Genomic DNA, 26635 nt, shown 5'->3' on the forward strand with positions numbered 1-26635 from the left:
AGGCTGTCGCTATTGCAGGACCCATCACCCATGGAAACCCCACCTGGCATAACTGAAAATGGGGTTCCTGTCTCCTGGAGCAGAGCAGCATCTGGCAGGACATGATTTTCTACAAAAGCAGCCTCTAAATTTGGACTTTGAAGCTCAAGTCAGTGTTCATCCCGACTTCGTGCTGAGAAGTAACATTTCCATCAGCTTTTGCTGAAGGCTTCCCATTTGCTCCCACACAATTGCATCAATATAAATATCAATTCCTTAATTCATCTACAGTTACAGGACCACCAAATTTCCACTCAGTACAAACCTTTGACACCTATATCAAGGAAGCCTCAGTTTCTTGCTTTTTTCCCCAAAAGGTTAGATGAGTTTTCTGGATTCAGGACGTGGCATGGTGCCACAGGCTTCGTGGGCTTCATGGCAACTGCTCTTGTCTTCCCATGGAAATCAACAGCCAGAGGATTGGCATCATAATCTACAACCAAAGACTGCAGTGAAAGCAAGGCCATGGCAAAATTGATAAAGAAAACACCAAATCAACAATGATCCCTCCTCTCCAGCCCCATCCTCCAAGCAGAGCGGTCTCTGCCATGGATTTTGCTCTCACAGTCTGCAGTATTTGAGATGAAGATGGTGGAAAACGTTCCTGCCAATGTAAATTCCCCTCCTGCTGCACGGTGGTTCTTCTGTTTAGCAAATCCCCTTCTCTGAGGGATGCTTAAAAAAGAAGGAGGGAGAAATTAGTGGTGGAAAGGTGCGCTGGGGAAAAGCTCTGGGCACCTTTCAGCAGAGCAGATGTACCAATTCCACTCAAACACCATTCAAAGGAATGTCTAAAACCAGACTACAAAACACATATTTAAATGTGAGTGTAAATTCAGCTCTGAGCATGCAGATAAGGTAGAACGGCTGCCTCCCTCCCCAGGTGCCAGATCCCAGAGTGCAGCACAAGGAGTCTTTGAAGAGGTGGCTGCAAGAAGCCAAGAATTTTTCACTAAAACATCCACAGGATTTGAAAATTTGGGGTTCATTTGAGCCATCTTTTATTTTCCCTAAAAAGAAGCAAACAGACTCATTTTCCCTGATGAGCTTGTGCTGGCTTCTCATGGCAATCGGAATTCAGTCCTGGGAGGAAGCTGCTGTGACCATGCTCATGTGTGGGTTCTCTCCTAAATGGTGATGTCTCAGGACTGTAGATTGCCCTGAGAGGCTGTGGGGACTCCATGGGGGTCCCCAGGAGTCACCTGGACGTGGGGCTGGGCCCCCTGCTCGGGGTGGCCCTGCTAGGGCAGGGCTTGGAGCAGAAGGCCCCACAGGCCTCTGCCAGCCACAGCCATTGGGCCAGGCCTGGTGATTCTGGGGCCTGCCCTTCTGACAAGCGCCATATGTGAGGTTTTGTGGGTGGACACAAGGAACAGCTCATATCAACGAGCAGTGATGTGCTAAATCCACGTGGCTCACAACCTGCTCAGCCCAGAGCAAGATCAAGCAAACACCACCCCACAAAATAATCTTTCACTGCATCCCCAGCCTTTCCCAGCCTCAAACTTCCATCATTTCCACAGCATCTTATCTCCTTTCTCACCAAACTCCAGCCTGAGCCTCACATCTCTTCCCCGTACCTCTGCATGTGTCGCTTCACAGCAGCCAGCTTCTTACTGTGTTCATTTGAGCCATTTAACATTTTAGTGCTATTTCTCATTCTGTTTCTGCACAGGGCAAAAATGCTCCCTCCTGCCCACAGGAATAACGTGCCGGCATTTCATTCCCAGCCTGTGTGATGATGTCCCACAGGCCAGATGTGCACGGTTCACACCTGCGCAGTGCCATGCCACCCCCTGGATGCTCTGAGCTGTCCTCGTCGCTTCTCACACGCTGTCTGCCAGCACTGAGCCTCCACACACACCAGGACTGTCTTGCAGGCTCCTCAGGCTGCTTCTCTCTGTCTCCAAAGCAGGGATTAAATCAATGACAAATCTGGTTTAATTCCATCCCTAAAAAGCATGGGAACTTTGTGTCCCACCACTTGCATTTGTCATATAAATTAATTTATATCCTCAGGATCCTTTTCTAATGGCTGAGTGCATTTAACAGGAAACAGATAAAACATCCCACAGAAATAAATGGTTCTTTTATACCTGAATGAGATTCGGATCATTGGTTGCAGAGGAAACCTTGCGTCACATGCAATGACCAAGCTGTAGCAACTGTACAGACATGGGGCGAGCTGGAATTGGGATGAACTTTCGTAAGCAAGCTGGAGAGAAAATGAGTTTTCCTCCCTTCCCTTAACTCTGCTCACAGATCACTGCTCTGCTGAAACACCCAGAGCCGCTCACCATCACAGCAATATCTGCAGTTCAGTTCAAAATCAATGGGATTACTCACAGCTTCACAAGCCCAAATACAGAGGAGGGTCACCGTGAAGTACTGCCCATCATTTGTTCCCAGTCATTGGGAGTTGGACCCGATGATCTTTCGAGGTCCTTTCCAACCCCTGCAATTCTGTGATGTCTCCAAATGATAAAATAAGATTTTGGTTTAATATGCTCATGCAGCAGTAGGAAAGTCACACCTTCTGCAGGGATATACACAAAGTCGCTCGTTATTGTTAACAGCAGGTGCATAGCATGCACCATCCGCCATACCCATAGGAACTGCAATGGGTAGAAGTGCCCCAGTTTGCACTTTTTATTCTTTTATATGTAATTTATTACTCCTGCTTGGTTAGAGTGGAGTAACTGAGTTGATTTGATGGTCTTTTGGGTCTAGCTTTTAATGCTAAGTACCTAAGGTGATAGAAAAAATAGGACATTCAGTAACTATGTTTTAAAATACCTGATTAAAATAATACCTGGTGCATAGCTAAACAAGAGCTAAAATAAATAGCTGATGTGCAGACATATGCATCATCTTAATGGGAGGAACAAGCAAATTAAGGAAATATTGTATAAAGGAGAGCAAGGGATATAATCCCATCTCAGATCGCTGTCATCTTAATAAATCTTAATTAGTCAAAGATGACAAGTCAATTATAAATACGTACTTACAAGAGGAAAGCTATGAGGAAGTTAAGTCTTGGCTTGCCTTTTAGAGCAAGTAGATTGCTTTCCAGTCCTCATTAATGTCGTGTTGCGCACTTGCTGTTTTCCCCAGCTCTTCTAGGCATCATTGCAACCACATACCCAGTCTCAAAAGTCTTTGGATGATGTGGGGTGAGGATATGGGATGGAATCAGCCCCCTGCAAGTGCTGCACCTGCTGCACCTTCTGCAGAAGCTGAAGCCACCAAGAGCCTGAGACATCCCAGCACTGGATTTCTGCTTAACACCTCGATCTCCACAGGCTGGAGCGATGCCCCTGTGTTCTCCTTGTCTTTGGATTTCCCAAATCTACCTCCTGCTCACTCCCTGCCCTCAAAGCTTGGCCAGATGGCTCCCACCCTGTTTGCCCACATTCCCCAACTCACCTGTCACAAGGTTAGTTCTTACAGAGCCTTTAGCCAAACTCCTCTCCTGCACTTTAAAGCAGAGCTTATTTTGTCCATCTGTGCATCTGACTTCAAATGCAGGTGAAAACCAGCTGAGACCGAGAGATCTGCTCGTGCTTACACACTTTGCTGAGCAGATGTGCATAGTCGAGGCTTCACAGATGAAGGAGGCTGGTCTTTGTTATGAAAGGATGCTGCTGTGAATAGGGCAAACAATGGGGGAAACTATCCCTAAAATATCATTAGAATTTTTGCTGCTGAGCTCAACAGCACCAGGATTTTAACCTGAATACAGATCTGGAGCATCACTGCTATGAGAGCCCAAATGAACTTAGCTAAAATCAATGGGAATGTTAGAAATAAGTTCCCAATGACATAAAAAAAACAACATGCTTGGATCTTCATAGGATCAGCGTAACTGCTACAGAGAGTTGTTCTCCTGAGGAGGGACAAAAATGAGTTTTCAACACCTCTGTCTTTGAAGCTCTCTCCCATTTGTAGCTGCAGGGATTGGCAGCAGCAGCTCTGACTGGTAAAATGTCACCACTGTACATACAAATCCTGTTAGAAACAACAAATATTCCCTATGAGGGAAAAAATAAAGGTCAATCCCATTTCAAAATATTTTCTGGAAATTGAATAAAATCTATTCCATTTTTTTTCTTTAAAAATGAGACATATTTTAACTGGGGCTTTTCACACATTCAGAGCAGTATTTTTATCCAGAAAGTCCAACTGGCCCTGGTGTGCACCCAGTAAAGGTATGGCTGTTACTGACTGGCCTGCACGTTCTGCAAAAGAGTGTAAGACTGATGTAATTAACCACACCATGGAAAGTAGAAAATCACTTTAATGAAGCCACAAAGCCCTCTTTAACTTGATCACACTGAGAGCAGAATAGAAACAAAACAAAACAAGCAAACAAACAAAAATCAGACAACACAAACAAACAAGGAAAAAAAAAAAAAAGCAATGTTTATTTCCTAATGCACTGCATATACCTTCTTGGCTTTTTGGGGGTTTTCTAATCAAGTCATCAACTCTTAGATCAAGACTGAACCTCCTTCCACTTGCTTGAGCCTGTGCAGTAAACTATAGGGCCAACCTCCAAAGTAATTTAATTTGCCTAGCCAATAGTTAACAACTTTGCAGTTTTTATAATATATATAATTTATAAATATAACATGTACAAGTGTTGTAAGGGTAAGTCCTGGGAGGTGCTGGTGGGATGAGCTCCAGCAGGAGCTCTACAGCCTCACAAAGTCCAAAGTCAAATGAAAAGCTCTGACTTTGCTGGCTTGGTACAGAACTCCTTAGGTACAGGAAAAGCTGAGGGTTGTGAGTTTTTGTTTGTTTGTTTTTTCTGAGGTTCTTTAAATCTTGCTTTATCCCAATTACATCTTTCCAAAAGAAACAGCTGCAGCACAGTCTCCAGTTCCAAAAAGAAAGCTCCCTGCCTCCAGCTGCTTAGGCTTGTGAATTGTCACAAGAGATTTCTGCTGAACAGATTTTTAATGGACATGAACATTGCAGGAGGAAACCAAAGCATCGTTACTGACCCATTCAAACAGCAGCAGGAGCTTTAAAGATGTCCTTCATCCTGAAAAGCAATGTTATAAGGACCAGGCAGTGGGACTTCGGTAGGTGTTGCCAGGAGGAACAGGTCCTGTCTAAATTAGATAAGATGAATCCACTTGGCTCTTTCTACAGGGCTCCACATTTGCTCAAGCTACCTGCTCATGTAGGCCTTGAGTGCCAAGTTACTTGAGACAAATCCTATTACCGATGCAGCAAAAGTAGGAATAAGTTGCTCCTGGTCCTGCTATCTCTGTCTGTTTGATCAGCAAAATGGGTGCAGAGATAGATCGATAGGCAGAGAAATGTATTACAGCAGACAGGATTTGTCCACGCTTAGCCAGCTGTCTGGCTAAATAGCAGTATTGATCCTGTAACTAATGACATCCCTAAAACACCTAACTTATTCTTCAAGCAGTAAGTACAGGCCTCGAGGCATGGATTTCTCACAGGATGAATTTTGCTCGGGAAAGGCAGCCATCGACTGCAGAGCAGCTACAGAATGGGGACTCTCTCCCATCTTATTTATTTCTCTTCCATTAGCCGAATGAAGGCTAGAAAGGCATTGCACTTTTTTCCCCCTCTTATTTACTGCATATTCAGTTTAGAACTTCAAGCAATCCAGAAATGTGGAAGTTTTCTAAGCAACCATTGACCAAACAAGGTTTGTTAGCCCCTTTAAAGCCAAAACATTGCAAATTTGGAAGACTCTAAGCAGCTACAAGAAGATGCATTACACACCTAGCTAAAAAAAATGCCAAACCTGTGAGTAGCGTTTGATAAGATTTTGATTGAAATGTGGCAAAACATTGCTGGCACCTCCAGATGCCCAATCCTGAAAGTAGAGGTTTTTACAGTGATTCTTCTGCAACAGCTCCAGCTGTTAAGTTTCACACTGACTCACCTTAATTCATGAGTTCTGGCTAAACTAAAAAGGAATTAAGCAGTTTTATTACACAAAACAAAATGATTTGCAGAGCACTGCTTGCACTTACTATACTGCATTGCCTTCCCTAATACAAATAATACAATAATAGCTGTTATACACAATAATAGCTAATACAAATGGCCAAATGTTGCCTCGAATTTCAAATATTGCAGTAAAGTAAAACTGAAGAGGACTCTGCAGATACCCACTGATGTTACTGTAACACAATCTGGCTGTCTTTTGCCATTCAAATCACTTAAGTAATAACTGTAGAGACAATTATATAGAGAAATGACATTATATATTTATATTTTATATATATTTTATAAATATATATATATATATATATATATATTATCAAGAGAGACAACATGCCCCATTGCAGGAGGGCTGGAATCAGATGATCTTTAAGCTCCATTCCAAACCAAACTATTCTACGATCCTATTAATTTTCTGTATTCCCAGTGTTAGGAAGAATTCTGATTCCCCAGTTCATTTTGCAGTATAAAATTATCTTTATTTAAAACCCAGGTAAAAAGGCCACTGCAGATGAGCTATTGATACCTCTAAAGGGTTTGTAGATGCTGGTCACTTCCATTAACCCACCAGTTGCCCTCCTTTAGGAACAGAGCACATGGAGATGGACAGAGCCATGGTATCCAGATGCCTACAAGCAACGCTGCCAAAATCAAGTTACATAAATACATAAATACATGTTAAATTACTTAAATACATAAATATTTAAGTTACTTAAATACATAAATAAATACATGGATGACAAATATCCATTGGTTACAGAAGACCAACTCAAGTACAAATACCCCATCCTTGGGGACTTTGTACTTCTGGGGGAAGCCAATGCCAATTTAACTTCACAACCACACATGGAGAAACATTAAACTATAGGCTATATAAAAAAGCCCTAGAGAAGCTTGTACCACCTGGTAGACACTTGGTGGCCACCTCTGGTGGGCATTTCTCCAAGTCATTGCAGGAGAGCAGAGAAGGGGGTACAGTTTGGGGGTGAATCCTTCCAGCCCAGGCATCCCTGCTAAACCCTAGAAGATCAAAAAGTTTCATTTCATACCGGAGGTAGAAAATGTTATCACCAGAAATAGCCTATAGTTTATAGCCTAATAAAACAGGCAATGAATACTCGACTTAAAAGACTAAATTACTATCGTTGCTTGCATCGGGTGCACTGGATGGTGACGGCATGCTGAGGATGCTGTTATCCCAGATGGGTCAGTAACTGCCAAGAATGAGTTTCTGAGTTTCATTTCATGACTGTGATTCCTTCATACGAACATAAAATTGAAGGTAACTGTGAGTGCCCACTTATAATTTAGTAAGGATAAACCAGACAGATTTTCAATTTCTTCTATTAAAAAGCTGTTTAAAAGGGAACCAGTAGCAGTACCACCTAATTTTTGTCTGCATTTCAGTGACACCGATGAGACTGACTTCATATTTGTGACAATATGAGCATACGGACCTGGTATATTTGTGTTTAAGGCCAGTAAATCTCAGCCACCATCATTTTAATATCTTTTTTTTTTTTCCAAAGTATATCCAAATGTGTTGAAACCCCACAAATGAAGTCAGCAGGGAACAATTTTAACCAGATCTTACCAGCCTTTATTTTTATTTTTGAATGGAAAAGATGTTCTTAACTGCTAACATTAAAATATAGTTTAAAAAAAAAAAAATCAGAGCTTTGACTCTATAGCTGCTACATTTTTATTTTATTTTGTTTTATTTTATTTTTGTGCTGCCGTACAACCTGAAATGTAAGAGAACATTCAGGAGGAAGAGGTTTGTTGGAGGCCAACAGGGCGGTTCTACGAGCAGCCTCAACAAAGACAACAAGGAAATAATTCCCATTAATAATAGCTGCCTGTTCTTGTACAGGTCTGAACTAAAAGCAATTTGTACCTGCTACCATCTCAGCAGAGAAAAGCATTTAAATTGCTGCTTGTTCTTCAATTACATAAGGTTTTGCTATATTAGTCATGAGCCATTGGATTTGGATTCCTCGCTGACCTGGCCCCATCCTCACTAAACTCTATTTAAAACTAAAGAAGCGAATGGTGAGCTCTTCTTTGAAAACCAATGCTCGTGTAAGAACAAGAGGAAGACAAGATTCGGCTTTTAAGCAAGGAATTAAGATAGCGAGGCAAGTGTCATACTGTCTAGATTTACAGTGGGCTTTTTCAATTTAATTTGACAGTGCCAAATACATTACATTGGGATTAATCTGTACAGGTTATTAAATCCTGATTACCAGAAGACAGTGCACTGTAGCAAGCAAATAGCTCACAAGTTACTGAAATTACAGCTTTGAAAACGTTTTAAGGGAATTAATGTTTAATTAATGATTTTGATTTTTAAGGCCTTCCAGTAACAGCTTCACTAAGAGATGACACAAACCTGCCAGACACTGCAAGCAGAAAGGATACGTGGTGTTACTGGTTTTATAATCAACCTTGCACTGGAACAGCACCACAAGGGAATGAGGAGGCTGATGTACAAAAAAAATGACTGTTCCAGTTAGTAGGCACTTCAGCTTCTGTGATTTTTTTTGTTTTGTGTGATCACATTTATCTATCATCCTTTTAACATTACAGCATTAGATGAACTTTGAATTTACGGTGATCCAAGAATATCCCTAATTCAACCTCCCAAGTTAACTTGGATATTAATGTGCACGGATGTTTACAGACCTAAGATGATTGTTTAAAGTTAGCACCGTGCTGCTGGCTTCTTTTTGCTGCTGAATGCTGACTAATGACACTCTTTTTCTTCCACTGAGTTTCATTTCTGCTACTGACTTCCAGAAATAATATACACTTTATAATTTTCCAGCACGAGCTCTGTATGAAACCACGGCTGTTTGTTACAAAACTTACTTACACAAAGAAATTTTAGTACAAACTTTTTTTTTTCCTTAGTAGTTTAAGTAACTTCTCATATTTATGTAGTTTCTTAGAAAAAGCCAAGTCACTGATCCTTCACTCTTTAGCTGACCGCATTTACCATGATGATCTGACATTCTCTTCACAAGGCTGGAATTGTACTTAAGGGACTTTGGAAGATGTACGTGTGTGATTGCCTGTAAAAATGCAAGCAAAAGTCTCTTGAACTGAAAATGGTAAATATTTGACATCAGTTTTCCTATAGAAATGACCTTAAAAGACTCTTCAACACCAAAACATTAGGGATCTTGGTGGTAATCCATGGTGCCCAGTCAGGAGATCGGGACATTTAAAGCTGACCTGTGGAGTGCTGAAATTGTACTGGGGCTTTCCAACCGGGCTGCTCTTGGTGTGTTACAGAGATACGGGGATGATACAAAACCCACTGAAGTTATTGGAAAGGAAAATGCATAATCTTTAGTAGCTTGAGGTTAAAAAGAAATGGCTTTCATAATTTATCTTTTTAACCTGAGATACAGGATGTTTTTGCTATTGTATTGAGTAAAACAGAGCTGCAAAGGGGTTTGGGGGGATTCAGAAGGTTTGATACATTTGAAAAGTCCCTTTGAAAAAAAGTTTTTCTTCCTCCTTTCTTCCTGGAGCAGCTAGACCAAAGCCAAAGCCACCAGAAGGTATCTGGTTAAAGCCCAACTTACATGTTCCCCCAGATTTAACCAACTTACCCAGGTAAGCAACCCAGATAAGCTTTCCCTGGTTGCAAGATGGACCTGGCTCTGTGTTTAACAGATATCAATGCTCATTACGGCTGGTTAATAGTCATTACAGCTCATTTTTCTCACTGCTTATGTGATTTTCTCCTCATCACTTGGTTTGGTCTAATACACGGAGCAAACATCCTCTGTGCTGCCTCCTTAATTATTTCCATCTTTGTCAAGCTTCTCAGTGCAATAATTATGTCAGCTCCTCAAACTAGTCCTGCAGTGACAATAGCAGGAACCTGATGGAAAGAGTTGGTTTGTAAGATGGAACGAGGTGGTTCACTTTAACTAAACACTTAATTTCTTTCCCCTTACTTTAATTAATTCAGCTTAATTATTTAACCTGCTAACCAGAGGTTAATTTGGTTGGATCTGTAGCACTCTATTATTATATTTATATCAGTTGGGGGTTCTTTTCGGAATGAGCCTCGTGTTTTATTACCTCTCATCCTCATTAATTTTAGTGCTGCTGTTGATCTTCCTTGAAACGTTTGTTTTCTCCGGGGCCAAGTTAATCCATAATTCAGTGCTAATGGTACATCAGCTGTGTGTTACCCGCTGTGCTCAGTGCTAAAAGCGAGGCCAGCGTTGGCGTGCAGGGGATGGATCGTGCCCCCTTACCGTGGTAAGCTTTGGGTAACAGGAACTGCAGTGATATCGCACCCTAAATAGTCACAGCTACTCTGCCTTGGGCGTTAAAAGGACAACTTCTCCCATTTGCTTTTTAATATATATATATTTTTTTGCAATTCCATCTTCTAAAAATGCATCCCTGCTCTTCTTCCTGAGCAGGTTAGGATAGAGGTGGCAGCCCTGTTGCTAAACGCTTCTTAAGGCTAATTTAGACAGCACCTTAAAAAATAAAAATCAAAAACCAAATGCCACTCTACAAACCACCCAGGGTGTTAAAATCAATTGCAACAAACACGAATTCAGGCCCAGGAGCTGTTGGGAGAAGCCCTCCGGTGTGCTCACAGGGGAACTGCCCCTGCCCTGGATGGTCACAGCGTGGCAGGGACCCAACAGCCTCCCTGCTAGCTGCAGGGCAGCACCAGTCCCTGCTCCATTCGGTGGATTTTGAGTCATGGTGCCCTGATCCAGAACACATCCACTGACCGAAAATCTCAGCTGGAGGACTTTGCACCAAACCTGCATAAAAATCGACACAAAGCCTCCAGACCCGGTTCAGACCCCAATTTTTCTCCATCCCTGCAGGACACCAAACTCTGCATGACAGCCCATAGCCCAAGATCTGCTCAAAGTCCCCCCAGCAGGGACAGCTGCCACCAAAGCACCGGGCAGTGCCGCGAGCATCCCAAGCACCCCGAGAAGCTGGCGAATTAGACTTGCCACGTTCAGGCTCCGATTAACAAGCCCCTGCTAAGCACAGAGCTGAATGAGATCACGTCTGGTCCAGGGCCAGGAAGTAATGGTGCAGTAATGGTTTTATTGGCTTTTTGAGAAGGAGCTGTTTGACTTCAGAGAGTCAACAGCAACGTTGGCTCCCGCTAATCTCATTTTGAGAAGCGTGCTGTGTGAGAAGCAGCTTCCTCACAAAGCTTTGCTTGATTGCTCTCTGTTTATCTAGGATTACATTAGGAGCCCGAGACAATCTGAAAGCAGCCCGTGGCAGTCGAAACAGGGCTATGATTTTGGGAAGGGCTTCTGCAGCATCAGATTTGCGAGAAGAGATGCTCCAGCCTTTCCAGCAAGTTGGTGACTGGGTGGCAGCCAGCGTGCTCAGTACAAAGAGGTTCAGAATTCACAGAATAGATGTGCAGAAAGGGGAAGATTTAAAGGCGTAAAAATAGCTCCTTTTTCTCAAAAGGGAGCTGCATTTTCCATGCCCAAGTTTCAGACACGAGGATTTAAGACAGGCACGTGGTAAGTGCTGCAGCTAACACATGATGATTAGGGAAGGGTTCATTGAAAATAATGTATTTACCTTAAGCAAAAAGAAATCAAATGCAACAGGGTGAATTTAGCTTGGGTGAAGTGCTGTTTTAAGGGAAAAATGCAGACAGAAACTTTTAAAGGAACTAGAGCATAAATCAGTCTCACAACCACCTGCTCATGGAGTAGTTACCTGAAGAATGCAATCACCACCAGACCTGGTATAACAGTTCTTTATTTCAGTGTCTCTAACACAAAAAGAGGGCTTGCATTTTGACATCAGAACCATGCAAAGCACCTGTACACAGAGAACAATATATCAAATGAGTGTCTCCCTCCTGCTACATACGGTAAATTTAGGCAGGAAGACTCGGTTTTCCTTCGCATTCTGCTCCATCCTTCCACAAATCAACCAGCTGCGAGAGGTGATCATTAACCTTCATTCCAAACCAGTAATTTGCCACAGAACAGTATTCTGCACTGCCCCAAGCTGTTCATAAATGCTTCCGTAAACATCCTCAAGGACCCTCAGGTTCTGCTCTCCTTTTACAAGGATGAAGTTCTGAACATCTCCAGCTACTGGAACAGGCTTAACAGAGGTACTGGGTTAATGCAGTTGTACAAGAACAGATTTTGGCTCAAAGGATGAATGTCTCCTCCATACAGAGGCCCCAAAAAGGCCCTTATTAACGTCCCAGACACAGGGACGCAGAGACCACAGTGCCCCTAGGCTCAGAGATTTGTCATATGCACAGAGGATTAATCAGACATCCCGACTATTAAAAAACAGTGGTGTAGAAAAAATAAAAGGCATAAAATACCGAACCAAAACGGTTCCAAATAAGGCATCAGCAGGTCCCAACTGGGTGTGCTCCCATTATGCACACCATCCTCCCAGCCAAGGTGGCTAAGGATGATGCAACAGGATTGTATTTGTGACCTCAATCATTGAGCGCTAAGAGCAGCCCGAAGGGTTCAAGTTCTGTTCAAAAAAAAAGAAAAAAAAGAAAGAAAAAAAGAAAAACAACAACAAAAAAATAAAACACAAAACAAGAAGTATTCTTTTTGGTAAATATTTCTTAGAAAATCAAAATGTTAAAGCAATTTGTTTAAATGATTCTTTAAAAAAAGACAACATTCCTGTAAAGTAAAAATATATATATATCTAGAAATAGAATATAATTTTTTTGTTGTTTTTTTTTTTAAAAAAAAGACATTCAGTATCACATCAGCGGATTCTGCTCAACTCCCCGTCCGCCTCCTGCGATACCCGCTGCTCGTTAAGGCAAAACGTCAGGCTGGCACCGTTACCACAGCTGAATCCAAGTGGCCCGAGGTGAAGCAGAGCAGGCAGCGCGCTGGCATCAGCGGGGCTGCTTCTCCCGCACGCTGACCGAGCCGTCCTCCATGCCAAAATACACCACCTCTGCCATGTTGATGAACAGCCCCGTCTCCACCACACCTGGGAACGAGAGCATTAATGCTGGAGCCACCAGAGGTTCAGAGAAATGTGTCCAGCCTGGGTGACTTGCATCAGCCACACCGGGAACACCTGGGAAGCTTTTTCCCCGCAGCCAGCCCCCGAGGAAACTCTCTACAGAGAGTAAGAAACATCTCCCAGAGCTCCCCGGGATGTTCACACCACCCCAGCCACCGTTTTTACACTAACACAACCACAAACAAGGCATTTTCAGACAGCCCACGGGAGTCAGAGGAAGCCACACAGCCATAAACTTACCCACTTTAGCTTTTAAACATGTCTGAAAAATTATCTTCTTGGAGTACACCTGGGTAACGCTTGTTCGGATATTAAGAGACAGCAGATCTGCTGCTGCCTCTGCAATTTGTAGCCCATTAGCAGGTATGCTTCTGGTTGCACTTAATTACGTAATTATGGGGTGCTATTAACTTCACAGTGGTCACTGAGCTGCAGCCAGAGCCCATAAACACCCAGGCTCGTGGTTTCCAAACCAGGCAGGTGGAGGATACAAGCCAGTGCCATGGGTTCAAACAGAGCCTCCAGGCTTTCCTCCCAGCCAGCAAAAGACTCCTCTAGGAATCAAACCGAAACTTCCTCTGGGACAGGGGAGAAAAGCCAGCTTTTCACATTGCTTAAACCTTTGATACCACAGAGATTACAGCCACAGAAAAGCCCACGAGAAGCTAATCACACTGTCTACAGGGAATTAAGGGCAAAATGGATTTGAGGCCAAAGATCAAGGAGGAAGAAAAAAATAAATAGCATCAAAGCGATGCTCGTCCAGTTGGTCCTTCCTTATACAGCCAAAAGAAGAGCCCAGAATAGCATCAGCTCTGTTTTGAGGCACACAAAATCCTCGAACATCTTTAACACTGGCAGTTTGTAGCGATGCACAGCTCTGCAGCACCCAGAGACTTTTCAAGGCGGCAGCTTGCTGGTGCACGTGGCACTCAGCATGCCAGAAACCTGGTCCTGTAACAGACCCAAAGACAGAGGCCACCAATACTCAAAGCAAGCAGTGAGATTACTGGGTGAGCCCACACACACTGGCTAGGATACAGAGCACTGCACAGGGACAGCCCAGCCCAGCAGCGCTCTCTGGTTCATTTACACCAGCCACTGGTTTGTTTAGATCTGCTCCTGCCAAAGGTCTGAACCCGCCATCTACTGTTGGCTGCGAGCAAGTGCCAAATAATTATTCAGACCGCAGACACCACGACAAGCCAGGGCAGAGGTAACACCCTGGCAGCCTGCTCTGAGAGCTGGAGAAAAGAAAGGGTTTGTTTTCAGCAAGTCAGCCTTCCAATAAGCACAGAGGGAAGCAAAGCCACTAAACAGAAGCAGCTTTAAGTTACTGGGGACTCTTCACCAAGCCTAAATTCATGGCCTCTGGCTGGTCTTGTTTAAATGATGGTGCCAGGACAATATTTTGCCACTTTGCAACAGGATCCCAGACTGTTCCTATGCGTTCTGGCAATACACGAGCAATAGTAAAGCTAAAGGCAGTCCTGCTGTGTGCTGCAGGGCAGGCAGTTATCTGGGATGAACTCAAAGATAAAAGATACAAGAATATGTATTCAAAAATTGGCCAGATTCAAGAGCAGACGTTTGCTAAGAACTCCAGACAAGATGGCCAGAAGAGGCTGAGCCAGGCTTCATCTGCTCAGGAGTCCTTGCAGAGAAGCTGTTCCATTTGGAAACAGAATCACTGGCCACTGCTTCTCTTTTGCACATAAACAGCTGTAACAGGTACGATATCCTGCAACCTTACAGCAAGGTGAGCCCCCAGGACTACACAACAGTAATGAGACGGAGCTGTAAGCAGTTTCTGGATAACACAGCCCAGTGCAAAAATGAAAATAACACAGCCCAGTGCAAACCCCTCGTTCCTGAGTCCACCAGTGGCTCCATTAAAAGCTCCTTGCTAAATGGACACAAGGAGAGTAAGGAAGAGAATAAGGCTGGTGTGACTAAAATACAAAATATTGTACACATACACACAAACACACACACAATCCCAAGGTCAGGGCTTTCTAGCATGGACCAAGCCTTAGCCAGTGTTTGTTTTTTAGTTACAGACATTACCTGGTATCATTTTGATGGCAGTGTTCACTTCGCTCCATTCATGAACCTTGTCAAACTTCCAATCCAGGATGAAGTTCCCGTTGTCTGTCACCACGGGGCCCTGGGAAGCAAACCCATCTGTCAGCACCATGAGCTCTTTTCCTACCAAGCACGGCGAGGGACTGTCACCGCCTTGCACCGGGAGCTGTCCCCGCTGCACCAGTTCAGAGAAAGTCATCGTTCAAGTAAAGGAGGGCAGTGCACTGCTCTAGGAGAACAATAAGCCTGTAAGAAAAAACATCACCCGAGGCAACTACGCCTCCCGCATTCTTCTGCATACAGTTCACAGATAATCAAGCAGAAGCTGGAAATAATAATGATGTGATTTCATCACTGTGATAAAGGATCCTTTTTGCAAGAGTAAAACCAGATGAATGTCCTAAAAAGGCTTGGTAAAAATACACAATTGAGGCCAAAACAAGACCCTCCACCCCAGCAATATGGGTGTGCCATGTACTGCTGGATGCTATGGGGAGGTTTTGGGAGCTGAAGGATTGCTGGCCTTCAGTGTCCCAGATGTGCTCAGCACTCTCAAACCCCAACAGTTGGGTCCTTTCAATAATGACATGACAGCTGGGGCTGAGAACAAGATGTCTCAGCAGCTTGGAGCAGGGTTTGTGACCACACATGCCAGCAAGGACCACGGCAGGAAAAAAGCATCCTCCAAGGTCAGGGCTCATGCTGGAGCAGCACCAACATGCATTCCCAAGAAAGGCTGGTCTCAATATATGGAGAACAACTGGTTTGCTCTTCTCAGGCTCCTAAACACAGCCCCTCAACCTCTAGCCAAGGGATGAAATGCACCAACACCAAGTACTCAGCCTTCAGGCGTTAGCTCCAGCTTTTTCCTGCAGACAGCTCTCTTTTTCCCTGGCTAAGCCCCGCTGCCCCAGCCAGGATAGGACAGTGGCGGTGGAAACAAAGCAACCTTGATTTTAATTTAGTGCAGCTCTTGCTCTGTGTAACACTCAGGAGCCTGGGATCACCAGGAGCTGCCCACATAACACATTAGCAGCACAGACTGCCCTCAAACCCCCAAACATCCCTGCGAAGCAGCAGGTCAGGTATGTGTGGGTGAGATGGAGGCCCCAGCAGGACAGAGAGGGATCCCAAAAGCACAGCGATGTGCTGTGAACAGAGAGACCCAGAGCAGCCCTCAGACGTGGGCTTGGCCACCCCTCTTCCCCTTGTTCGGGGCTGTTTGCTTTGAGAGGGAGGCCAGAGAGGCCTTCCATGAGCATGCCCAACATCTAAACACGCAGTTCATTAACCGAAGTGTAACTGGGGGAGAATTACACAAGGGACCAGATTTAATTAGACAAAAAGTCACATTCAGGTAGTTCCTTTGGGCACCCGGGGCCGATCAGGGCCACTCACCGCTTTGCTAACAGCCATCCGCAGCTCTGCAGCACCCCCAAAGTTTTTGGTCAGGGCTCTGGTGACAGGGACGTAAGCCATGGGGATGACTTCAATGGGGATTCCCTTCTTCCACTGCTCCCCGAGACTCTCTGATTTTTTCCTGAGGACACAGTTTGAGGCGGGATTAGTGTCAGACATTACATTGCTACTACCATTAACATAACACACATCAAATTCTCTCTTACAAAACCCTCAGGTGTAAGGCTCTAGAGAACAGAGCGCTCAGTTTGCACTTGCATGTGTGCAGGAAGAACAAGTTTAATGCGCAAAGCTCTGCTCATAAGCCCTGTTTTTACATACTTTGAACAAACAGGACAGAAATTGGCTTCTCCACAGCCTCATGGCTGCACGCACAGAAGGGGAAATTTATTCTGTGCCGACAATCACTGAGCTCAGAAAGAACAGAGCAGCAGCTTCCCCACAAGCTCTGCTGACTTGTAAGCAGGCCTGCTGAGTTGAAAATTAAGGCAAAAAGGCCAGATTCAATTGCGGAAGCACTGGGAATCAGGCTCGTCTCCACTTATCCCTGCTCCCCTGACCCGCTGGAAGAACTGTAACAGCCTAACATGGGACCACCCAAATCCTCCCACGAGACAGAGGTGTAACAAACCTTAATATTTACCTGTAATCGGCAATAACAATGAAGCATTTTGCATATCCTGCAACTATCTTCTCCTGCGTCAAGCAGCCACTGCAAGGGAATAAAAGAAAACGTCAGAAAACATCAGATAACATCGGACTGCTCCTCAGCAGAGCCCCAAAGCCACCCACCACCGGCGCCCCACGCAGACACACGGACAGCAAGGCTCACCCGCCACCTTTGATAAGGTTGAGGTTTGAGTCCACCTCATCCGCTCCATCGATGGCAACGTCGAGCTGTAGGGAGAGAAGAAATTCGGTGTGGAAACCTCACCCACACAGCCTCAAGGTGCTGCTCTCAGTGAAGACAGGAGGCGAACTTGCCGTCTCAGGGGACCACCCAGAGACGAGCCCTGCTCTTTCTGGTCACCTCGTGGTGTCGGTGGTTGGGATTTTGGGGCATTTGTGGTCTTTGTGAAATGGAGGAGCCCGGTTCAACAGCCTCCTGGCCCACAATCCCTGCCCAAGTCACCCTAAAACCCAGCCTCTCAGCCAGACCACTGCTTGAGCAAACTAAAAAGCTCAGGGAAAAAAATAAACTAAGCCAGTTTTCTCCCATCCTGCAGTTTTTCTCCCCAAGGACAGATGAGCCTGGTGCTTTAGGAAGGGCCAGGCTGAAGGCAGGGCAGGTGAGGCCTCAGTCCCGCTTACCTCTGGATGTCGGTCCAGGTCACTCAGCGTTAAGCCGTTCTGCAGGATCAGCTGCCGGGCCTGCGCACCAAGAACACAGCAAACACCAGTTACCAGGGGCAGGGAAGGAAAACAGCCTTGTGGGGTCGTTCCCCACGCCACAGCAAGGATGGAGGCACCCTGGAAAGCCTGCAGGGCTCCGTCCTGAGCTCACAGAGAGGCCTTGGCCAGCAGCAAGGCATGACAAAGAAAAAACGCTGCTTCCACACCAGGTTCTTTTGTCCAAATAATGATGGTTTGAACTCAAAATGCTCAGACGGTGCAAAGGGAATGGCCTGAGTGCAGGTCTCTCCATCCTAGACAGCGGGAAGCCCCATCAGCTTGGTGGGAGACACCTGTGTCTACGCATGAAGACACATATGGGATTTTTGATTCCTGTGTTTTTCATTTCAGCTGGGACATTATACTCCCCTGCACCCATCTAGCCCCTCAGATTTCTTTTGGCTGAAAAACAGGAGCAGGAAAATGAATTATCTGGACCATAGCGATGTGGAGCTAACGATGAATGTGTTATTCATATCAGAAAGAAACAAACACCAAATGAAAAAGCAAAAAGGAAAAGCACAACTCATGGCAAAAGTGTGGGAAGCCTCCTGGAACAGCTCTTTGGTGGCCCCGACCGACTTTTACTGAAGTAGCCGTGCATTTCCCTCTAGTGGTAACACGACACAGAGCACCTGGAGCTACTCTCCCCTTGGTCCACCTGTCTGAATGTAAGATGAAGCTTACAGAACCTTAAATGGGTTGAATTTTCTGTTGCAGATCACTGTTTGAGTGAGAGTCTCTCCTTGCATAAATTCTGCTCGAGTCTGAACTTCCCCCTGTGCTGTGGCTATTCCAAGAAACCTGGATGAACTCCTTCCCAGCAATTTTACCCACCTAAAAAGTGCACCAGTCACATGTGGAAACGCTAAAGAGGATTAGCCCATGATAGCCCTGGCAATGAGAAACAACTTGTACCTTTTATATTTCTACATCACTTCATAACATGCAGCTTTAACACCCATGGGCTGAGGGCTCTTGATGAAACTGTGCACTGGGATTGCCCCGAGGGCTCCCAAAGTACAAAAAGATTCCCGTCAGTGGGTGTACATTCATGGTGTTCGTGTAGGAAGATTTCAGGGATCTGGGAATTGAAAGCATTGGAAAACACTGTGCTGCACATGCAGGCCAGATCCCAAACAGGCTCAGAGCGAGCGGCGTGGAAATGAGGTGGCTCTCCTTGGGCCCTCTGCTTGCAAGGCAATGAGAGCAGGCCGGCAGAAATCAGCAGCAGAGCTCCCACAACGGGGGGCAAAGTGGCAGGACCTGGCAGTGATGGGTCACTGCCCACGAGGGTCTGGCTCCGTGCTCTCGGCACGCGTCCGGGTGCAAAGAAGAGACAATGCAGAAGCCAAGGGACGGATACTTACCCCGGCACTAGCTTTACTGATGGTGATGGAATCACCCAACCTTACAACAGGGAAGGGAGAAGAATAAAAGCCCACTGAAAGCAATTCTTCCTTGCCAGTGACCTCAGGCAGCCATTTACACCTGTACGTAGCGAAAATAAGAGGCTGTTTTGCTGACCTGGGAACGTTGCCCTGCGAATGGGTTGAGGTCCGAGAGACTGCACAGGGTACGAGGCAGCCCCACGTTTGGGATTTGGGCTCGTGCAGGTGTGACCTATCTCCTCCCTTTACCAGCAACCTGGGTGTTTTACTGGGAAGAAGCTCTGTAATGTTACATGAATGATCCCAGCAGGGCAGGCTCCAGCCCACACTCGCCACGAAACTTTTATCAATATTCCCTCTAAGACCTAACCACATAATTCAGAGGAGTTTTTCTACATTCTGACAGCCCATGGCACCTCAGGATGGGGATCAGTTTAGTCAGATCAAAGAAAGGCCACCACTACAGTGAAACAGAAGCACTGATACAGGTTGAAAAAAAATATATTTTTTACTTGTTTCCCTTTGCAGCAGTTTGCTTTACATCCAGTTTGCCACTGGTCGTTTGCAACTGCTGAGAAGAGAGAGCCTCACGTTTAAAGAGCATCCGCAGGGCACGAGGGTATTAAGTTTTCATAAGGTTTTAGTGTAATTTAGGTTGGTCTCCATCCAAACTCCAGCTCACAGCAGGGTCAGCTACCAGGCTGCTCAGGGCTTTGCTACACAAACCTCTGAAACTGCGCACGGCCCCTCTGGGCAGCCTGCCTCACCGTAGGATTGTCCTCACGGTGACGAAGTTGTGACAAAAGTACAATCCCAGAATCCACATCAGGACTAAGAAAAGGATAAATGTCCAGTTCCCAGACAGGAGTGTTGCCACCCAGCCTTGAAAACCCCGCAGGTGGCCCCTGTCCCACGGGCTGGCACCATCTCCTCTCTACCCTAAGGGGACAAGGTGCACAGCTGCTCCTCTGCAGCTGTGTTTCCACCTCAGGGAACAGAGGCAGAGAGACCAAAGGCATTTGCCTGAAGGCATGGAAGCAGCTCAAAAGCTTCCTGAGCAGCTCTGAGTTTTACCACAGAGCCACAATTCTCCCTCTCCCCGCCAGCTTCTTAACAGCTAGATTGGTATGAGCTGATCCCTGCAAAAGTTGCACTGCAAAGGAAAAATTAAGCTGATTTCTCTCCCGCAATGTCTTGTAAAACCCAGCTGATACATGCTGTCAAGCTCCTCCTGAAAGCACAAGAGCTTGCACCGTGATTTTCACAGCTTTCAGGGCCTGGTACAGAATGAGGGAAGGAGACTCAGTGTCTCCAACATGTTCTGCATTATGAGCCTGCTTCACCACAGCCAAAGGAAAGATGTTTGTGAGCACCTGGACTAAAAGAAAACAAAGGAGGGAAGCACTTACCTGAAAGGACGTAGGGATGCAGACAATTGCCAGGTTCTCTTCTTTAACCCGCTCGGCTGGAGGAAGAAAGCAGAAGCCTTGGTTTGTTCGTTGCAGAAGGAAACACAGCGCAGCAACTCTCGCTTTAAGGAATCAGCTCAGAAAAGCCCCTCTGAATCACCGCAATTACTTGCTTGGCTTGCAAATAACTCAGTCACGCTCAAAACACCAACAGGTGCCACCCTACAGAGGCTCAGGCTCTGTTTCTGCAGCGGTGTTTGAACACCCCCCCAGCCCCGGACCCCACGAGCTGTTAACCTTTGGGTCTCCAGCAGCAGAGGAGCGAGGGTTGTGCCTCATCAGCAGCTCCTGGGACATCGGCCCCGCTCCCCTCTCTCACTCCATTAGACAAGCTTTGCTGTGCTCCTTGTAAACAGAGCCGCAGCAGCTGCCTGAGAGGTTTTCTGGCTCGTTGCCTTGGGGACATCGCGCCCATTTCTTATACAACATTTAAATATACGGCAGGGAAAGGATTAATGAGGCACTGTATGCCGTGAAACGGAAGGAAAGATTTCTTCCCCTGGGTTAATTTTAAATGATGAAAATCTATCAGTATGATATTGCTACAGCCAAAAATGTGGTTTTTGTAAATACAATGCAACAGCCAGCTCATCAGAGCGAGCACGTGGGCCACAGGCTTCAAGGCACCGCAGCCCTGCAGGGATGACATACACAGGGCCATGTGCTGCTACAACTCACATCTCACTTTTCTTTTGAGATCGATCCCGTGTTAAAACTGGAAGTGGCTGTTACACTGAGCCAAACCCAGGCAGCTGAATGGCAGCTCCCGAGCCACCTCCCAGTGTGATCCCTCCTGTGCCCTGCCCTGCGCTCTGCCCAAGGAGCTGGGAGTCACTTTGCAGCCACAGCAGCCGGAGGCACACCGAGCTCTGCTTCCAAATGAGAGTCCCAAGGCCGAAAGGGAACTTTAAACCTCTGTGCCCGCCGTAATGAGGTAGGAGGATAATTACCCTCACAGTCACTCTGCAAAAATGCGTTCGCTTCGCTTGAGAATTTTGCAAAGAGGCTGAAAATTTCTGAATCACACCCCGAGCAAATCTGCACCTCGAGGCAAGCAGAGCGACCTAGCTGCGGGGTATAAAAAAACGTGAAACAGGATTTCATTCCTTGCCCTGCTCACACCTCAGCAGGACCCTCAGCACGAAGCAGCGTGAGCTGCATGCGAATGGGTTAATGGCAGCAGAGCAGCTGCAGGGCCTGGAGCCACAAAGCAAGTTGGGACCGGGCAGAGCCGGAAGGTTTTTAGCTCCAGTTTGTGGTGGGTGCCAGTAAAGCGCATCGCCTGGCCCTGCGGGGAGAACAGGTGGAAAGCACGGCCCTGCTGAGCAAAGCCGAGGGAATCAGTCCCTCCTCGGGGCTCTCTGTGCAAAAAGTTTGGAGCACGAGGCCCGGCTGTAACCTCCGGCTTCGAGCAGGACAGGGCAGCGGGGTGAATACACCCAGTGTATGAGCACGAGCTCTACGTACGCCTGGTTTCCAGTTATTTGGGGCAGCTGGACAAGAGGACTTTCTGCAGGAGGAACGACGTGACGGGGAGCACCCTACCTAATCGATGCACCGCGTGGACAATCGTGGAACCGCTTCCGATGCCAAGGACTTGATTGTTCTGTAAATCAAAGAGAGAGAGACAGGAGAGCTGTTAGTGGGGCACTGCTGTTCCAGCAGACTGTATTTTGGGCACGTGCGAGGGGAACTTTGCCTGGAGATGCCCGCTGACAAGGAGAGGAGCTCGCTCCAGCGTGGCAGGACTGCTGCCTGCTCTCCCTGAGGGATTTTAAGCAACTCACTCACTTCTTACAGGACCTGAGCTCTCTAAGTACCGCTGTGTCTGGCTCTCGGGGCGCTCAATGTACGCTCGCTGCTGGTTGCTGGCAGCGCCAGAGGCAGCCTCAGCAGCAGCACATCGGGGCTTGAATTCCAACTAATCCTTGAGGGACTGTGCCGAGGGCAGCCAAAACAACAGGATTTGTCCTCCCCCACAAAAGCCCAGCGCAGAGCAGGAAGGAAGCCTGAGAAACACTCACACGGGGTCTCACGGCTCAGCCTCCCGGCACTCCCAGCCAGCAGCACGTCTCCTCGAAATAAGCAGCCCCGTTTGCAAGCCCCAGCCCTGGCACAGGACGAGTCTTTTCCTTCTGAGAGCAGGCAGAGAGGAACGTGAGCTCCCTGCGGTTCACCAGCAGGCAACGGCAGCACTTCTCCTGCCGGAGAGCTGGGAGCTTCCCCCAATACCACAGAGGAAGAAGGTGAAACGGCCTCCAGATAACATCTCCCAAAGAAGCCGCACAGTAACAGCAGCGGGCTGCTGCCAGCAGGGTTGTTAATAATGCTGGGCATGCACCAGCAGCCGAAGCAAAGCAGTTCCTAGAAGACACTAACACCATCCCCTAACACAGGGCACAGAGCTGGCTGCAGGAGGCTCCGGTGACAGCCCTGAAGGATGAGTGAGCCTGGCAGCGTGTGCTGAAGAGGGTCACGTTTTAAACACAGCTCGGCCCTGGACTTTCTCTGCTCGTGGTCCGGCTCCAGGATCGTTGCGATCTCACCCATAACACAGACACGTTTCTAAAGCACGCCGCAGGCTGAGGGTGGTTGGGCGCAGTCGTGTTGCCTGCCCCAGAGGATGCTTTGCTGTGTAAACCTGTGTTTTATTATCAGCTCAGCCTCCCACCCAGTAAGAACTGCCTGTGGCATCTTGCACACTCATTTTCAGTGTACTTGCCCCAGGTTTGGACGGGATCCAAAGCTTCAATTGACTTAAGGAGGCATGGTATCACCACAGAGATTTCAGACGCTAAAGACTTCCAGCCAGCCAGAAGTGCAGGCACAGAGCTGCTGGGTGTTCCTTCTCAGATGTCAGGCAGCTCTTCCTCCGTGAGCAACAAGTCGGAGCTCAGCAGATGTGGACAAAGCCACATCTGCAGCATTTCAACCAGCTGAAATGTTACTGGGACGTGAGCCTGCCTGGAAAGGCAGAGCTCAAGGCAGGTCACCCTCCCCTACGATTAATGACTTCCCTTCCTTCTGCAGCTTAAAAGCTTAAAAAAAAATAATAAAGTTCTCTGAAACCCAGCACACAAACAGCTCCAGCTCTTCCTAACCACCGTGACTCTGCAAAAGAAGGGGAAAGCAACAGATCGCCGCCGCGTGCTTGCGACACTGCCAGCAGAGCTACGACATGGGAGAAGCCCAACAGCTCCCAGGGCTTCTCAGTTTCACCTGCCTGGCTGGCAGAGCCCAGCAGAGCAGCTGCAAGGGGCGAGCAAGGCTCGTTTTGGCCATGCAAGGGGGAGTTTCATCTCCTTGACCTCATCTCTGCAGGCTGGGACAACTTTCTGGAAGCCCTAAAGCAATGGTGAAAGCCTCGGCATCAGCCACCCCATTGTAATGATGTGGGAAGAGCTCACCAGGCTCATCAACAGAGATAAAACTGAAGTTGTTTATCAGTGAGGAGGGGCAAAGCACCCTCCCGTAGGAGGTGGCAAGCCTTTGGGCTAAGCTGGTTTCCCAAAATTCACTTTAAGCCATTCTAAAGCAGTGCTCTCACAACCCCTGACCTACCACGGTTCCTATCTCTCCCTTCTCAGCTCCAACCCCAGCCAGAACAGGGGCAAAACCAGCCCAAACCCACAAAATTTTAAAAACGGGTGCACAGCAAGCCTGCCCTGAGCTACGGACCAGCAACACCTCATAGGCATGGCCAGTCCAGCACAAGTTTCCAAGATTTGGATTTACATGAGCAAAGAACTGGAGATGAGCAGCATGAAGGCCGAAGTTTCCTCGTGGGCATCTTCAGTCCTCTGTGGCGCTGGAGGAGCTGTATAAAGGCAGAGCCAGCTGTCCCCAGGCAGCTTAGGGCTCCGTGCTACCTGCGCTGCTCCTGTTGGAGCTCCTCCATCCCGGTGTCTGCTCGAGGTACCGTGGGTTCTGCTCTCACACCTGCCCAGGGACAAGCGCTGGGGGTAAAAACACTGACCTGGCTTTAATTAAATGAGAAAGAAGGAGGAAAAAGGAAAAAAGGGATCCCTTCCTGATCCCCACCTAATGCAGCTGCTGCAGGCTGCCCAAGGAGCTGATGTTGGGGAGGGCAGCCCCAGTGCCGTGAGCTTGCAGCAGAGCCATGTCCTGCACAACCCAGCCCCAAACCCAAATCCAAACCCAGCAGCACCTTCCAGATGTGCCTGGCACACACAGGAGGCTGCTTTTTTGGAAATCCTATTGCTCCCTCTGCTAGCAGCGATAGCAGCAACGGCCAAAAGCAAAACTATCGGGCAAAGCAGCTGCTCCCTCCCGATACAAGCTGAAAGGGAGACGGGTTTTCTGCAATAGCTGAGACCATCCAGCTCTGGGGGGACTCCAACTTGTTTCAAGCCAGCTTGCAGAGCAAACATTGCGATATTACCCCCACCGCTGCCTCTTTCATTATTAGCCAGGCCCTGAACTTCAACCAGTTGGGACAGGGCCAAACGTCACCGTTAAGTTGTCCTGGCCATAAAATAGTGCAAAAGTCATGACTCGGGAGTCACGTTTTGCCCCAAAGTGCACCCACTGCATGACACCCCGCAGTGCCAGGCACCGAGCAGCCCCGCTCCTGGTGGCACAAACCCTTCACAAACCCACACGCTGTGAAATTTGGGGCTTGCTTTCGGCAAGGGAAGGAGCTGATGCCACTGCAAATTGGGATCTCCCCGTCCCACTGCCAGCTTTGCAGGGCGCTGCGGGAGGACGGAGTGGCTGCAAAGGAAGCAAAACACTTGTGGGACACCGGGGAAGCTGCTGGCAATCGGGCTGGGGGCAAGCAGGGTGGAAAAAGGGATTTTTCCCTCCCCACGAGTGCTAATATGGACTTGGAGCCCTACACCCCTTCTTCAGCGCTGTTGAAGAGATGGCGAGATAACCCATGGCTCGGCGATAACCCACTCCCTGATGTTAACCCACTGCTCGACGACAACCACCGATCCTCCAGGTGTTCCCCACCACCTACCCCAAAGCTGGGACACCTCCGATCCCATCTAACCCTTGATGGGGCAACCCAAACCCTTCGCCCCTCTCCCTCCTGGCATGGGGCTGCCACCCCCACAGGGCTCGCTGGGCTGCGGGGCGACGAGCCTGGGGGCGAGCCCAGCTCACAGGGAGGGAAAGCAGGGAAAAGCTGGGGGTGTCCCACCCAGAAAGTGGGGCTCGGGGACGAATTTGGGGATTGGGATGGGACGGAGAAAGCAGCCGGGGTCTCACCTGGACGTGCCTGTCCACCGCCGCGCAGGCTGCCAGCCGCTTGGCTTCCTCGGCCATGGTGCCAGCCGGCCGCCCGCGGCTGAAGGCTGCCGTGTCCCCGTCCCTATCCCTGTCCCTGTCCCCGTCCCTGCTCCTGTCCCTGTCCCTATCCGTGTGCCTGTCCCTGCCCCTGCCCCTGTCCCTCCCCGGCGGCCGGGCAGCCAGGGCGGTGCTGCGGAGCGGGCCGAGCCTGCCGGGGAGCCGCATGCCGCCGCGGCCCGCCCCCGGGGGGCTCTCCCGGCCGGGCTGAGGCCCTGAGCCGAGCCGCCTGGATGCCTCCCACCTCCCTCCCTCCCTTCACTCCCTCCTTCCTTCCTCCTTTTCTCCTCCTCCTCCTGCTGCTTCTGCGGCAGGCTGGGACTTGTAGTGCGGCGAGCCCGGGACTACAGCTCCCAACAGTGCCCGCTTGGGGGAGCGGATCCCGCCTGGGCTGTGGGGTTGAAGGGGAACCTGGAGCCCTTCACAGCCTTTCTCAGCCTTTTTCAGTCCTTCACAGCCCCTGTTCCCCGCCTGGCAGCCGGGGAGCTGCTC

At 47.8% G+C, this 26635-nt stretch overlaps 1 protein-coding gene across 1 annotated transcript; it reads right to left on the reverse strand.

Moving 5' to 3' along the window:
• Window positions 1-11793: 11793 nt before the first annotated feature.
• On the reverse strand, window positions 11794-26356 carry RPIA (ribose 5-phosphate isomerase A). The gene is made up of 9 exons (XM_068679585.1): window positions 26066-26356; window positions 22376-22436; window positions 20771-20826; window positions 17890-17949; window positions 17411-17475; window positions 17222-17290; window positions 16558-16699; window positions 15142-15241; window positions 11794-13038 (listed from the first exon to the last, which is right to left on the reverse strand). The coding sequence occupies exons 1-9, from the start codon at window positions 26309-26311 to the stop codon at window positions 12941-12943; spliced, it is 897 nt and encodes a 298-aa protein (XP_068535686.1). The 5' UTR covers window positions 26312-26356; the 3' UTR covers window positions 11794-12940.
• Window positions 26357-26635: the final 279 nt, after the last annotated feature.

The sequence above is a fragment of the Anas acuta genome, chromosome 4 (assembly GCF_963932015.1).
Source record: "Anas acuta chromosome 4, bAnaAcu1.1, whole genome shotgun sequence".
Classification (NCBI taxonomy): domain Eukaryota; kingdom Metazoa; phylum Chordata; class Aves; order Anseriformes; family Anatidae; genus Anas; species Anas acuta.

Bases quoted from the DNA above. Each gene is read 5' to 3' on its own strand.
- RPIA (XM_068679585.1), bottom strand. From the start codon at position 26,311: ATGCGGCTCCCCGGCAGGCTCGGCCCGCTCCGCAGCACCGCCCTGGCT. The intron at 17,476-17,889 runs GTAAGCGGGACT...CTCTCCCTACAG, and splicing joins ACCTGGACCGACATCCAGAG to CTCGACGTTGCCATCGATGG. The intron at 17,291-17,410 runs GTGAGCCTTGCT...ATTCCCTTGCAG, and splicing joins AACCTTATCAAAGGTGGCGG to TGGCTGCTTGACGCAGGAGA.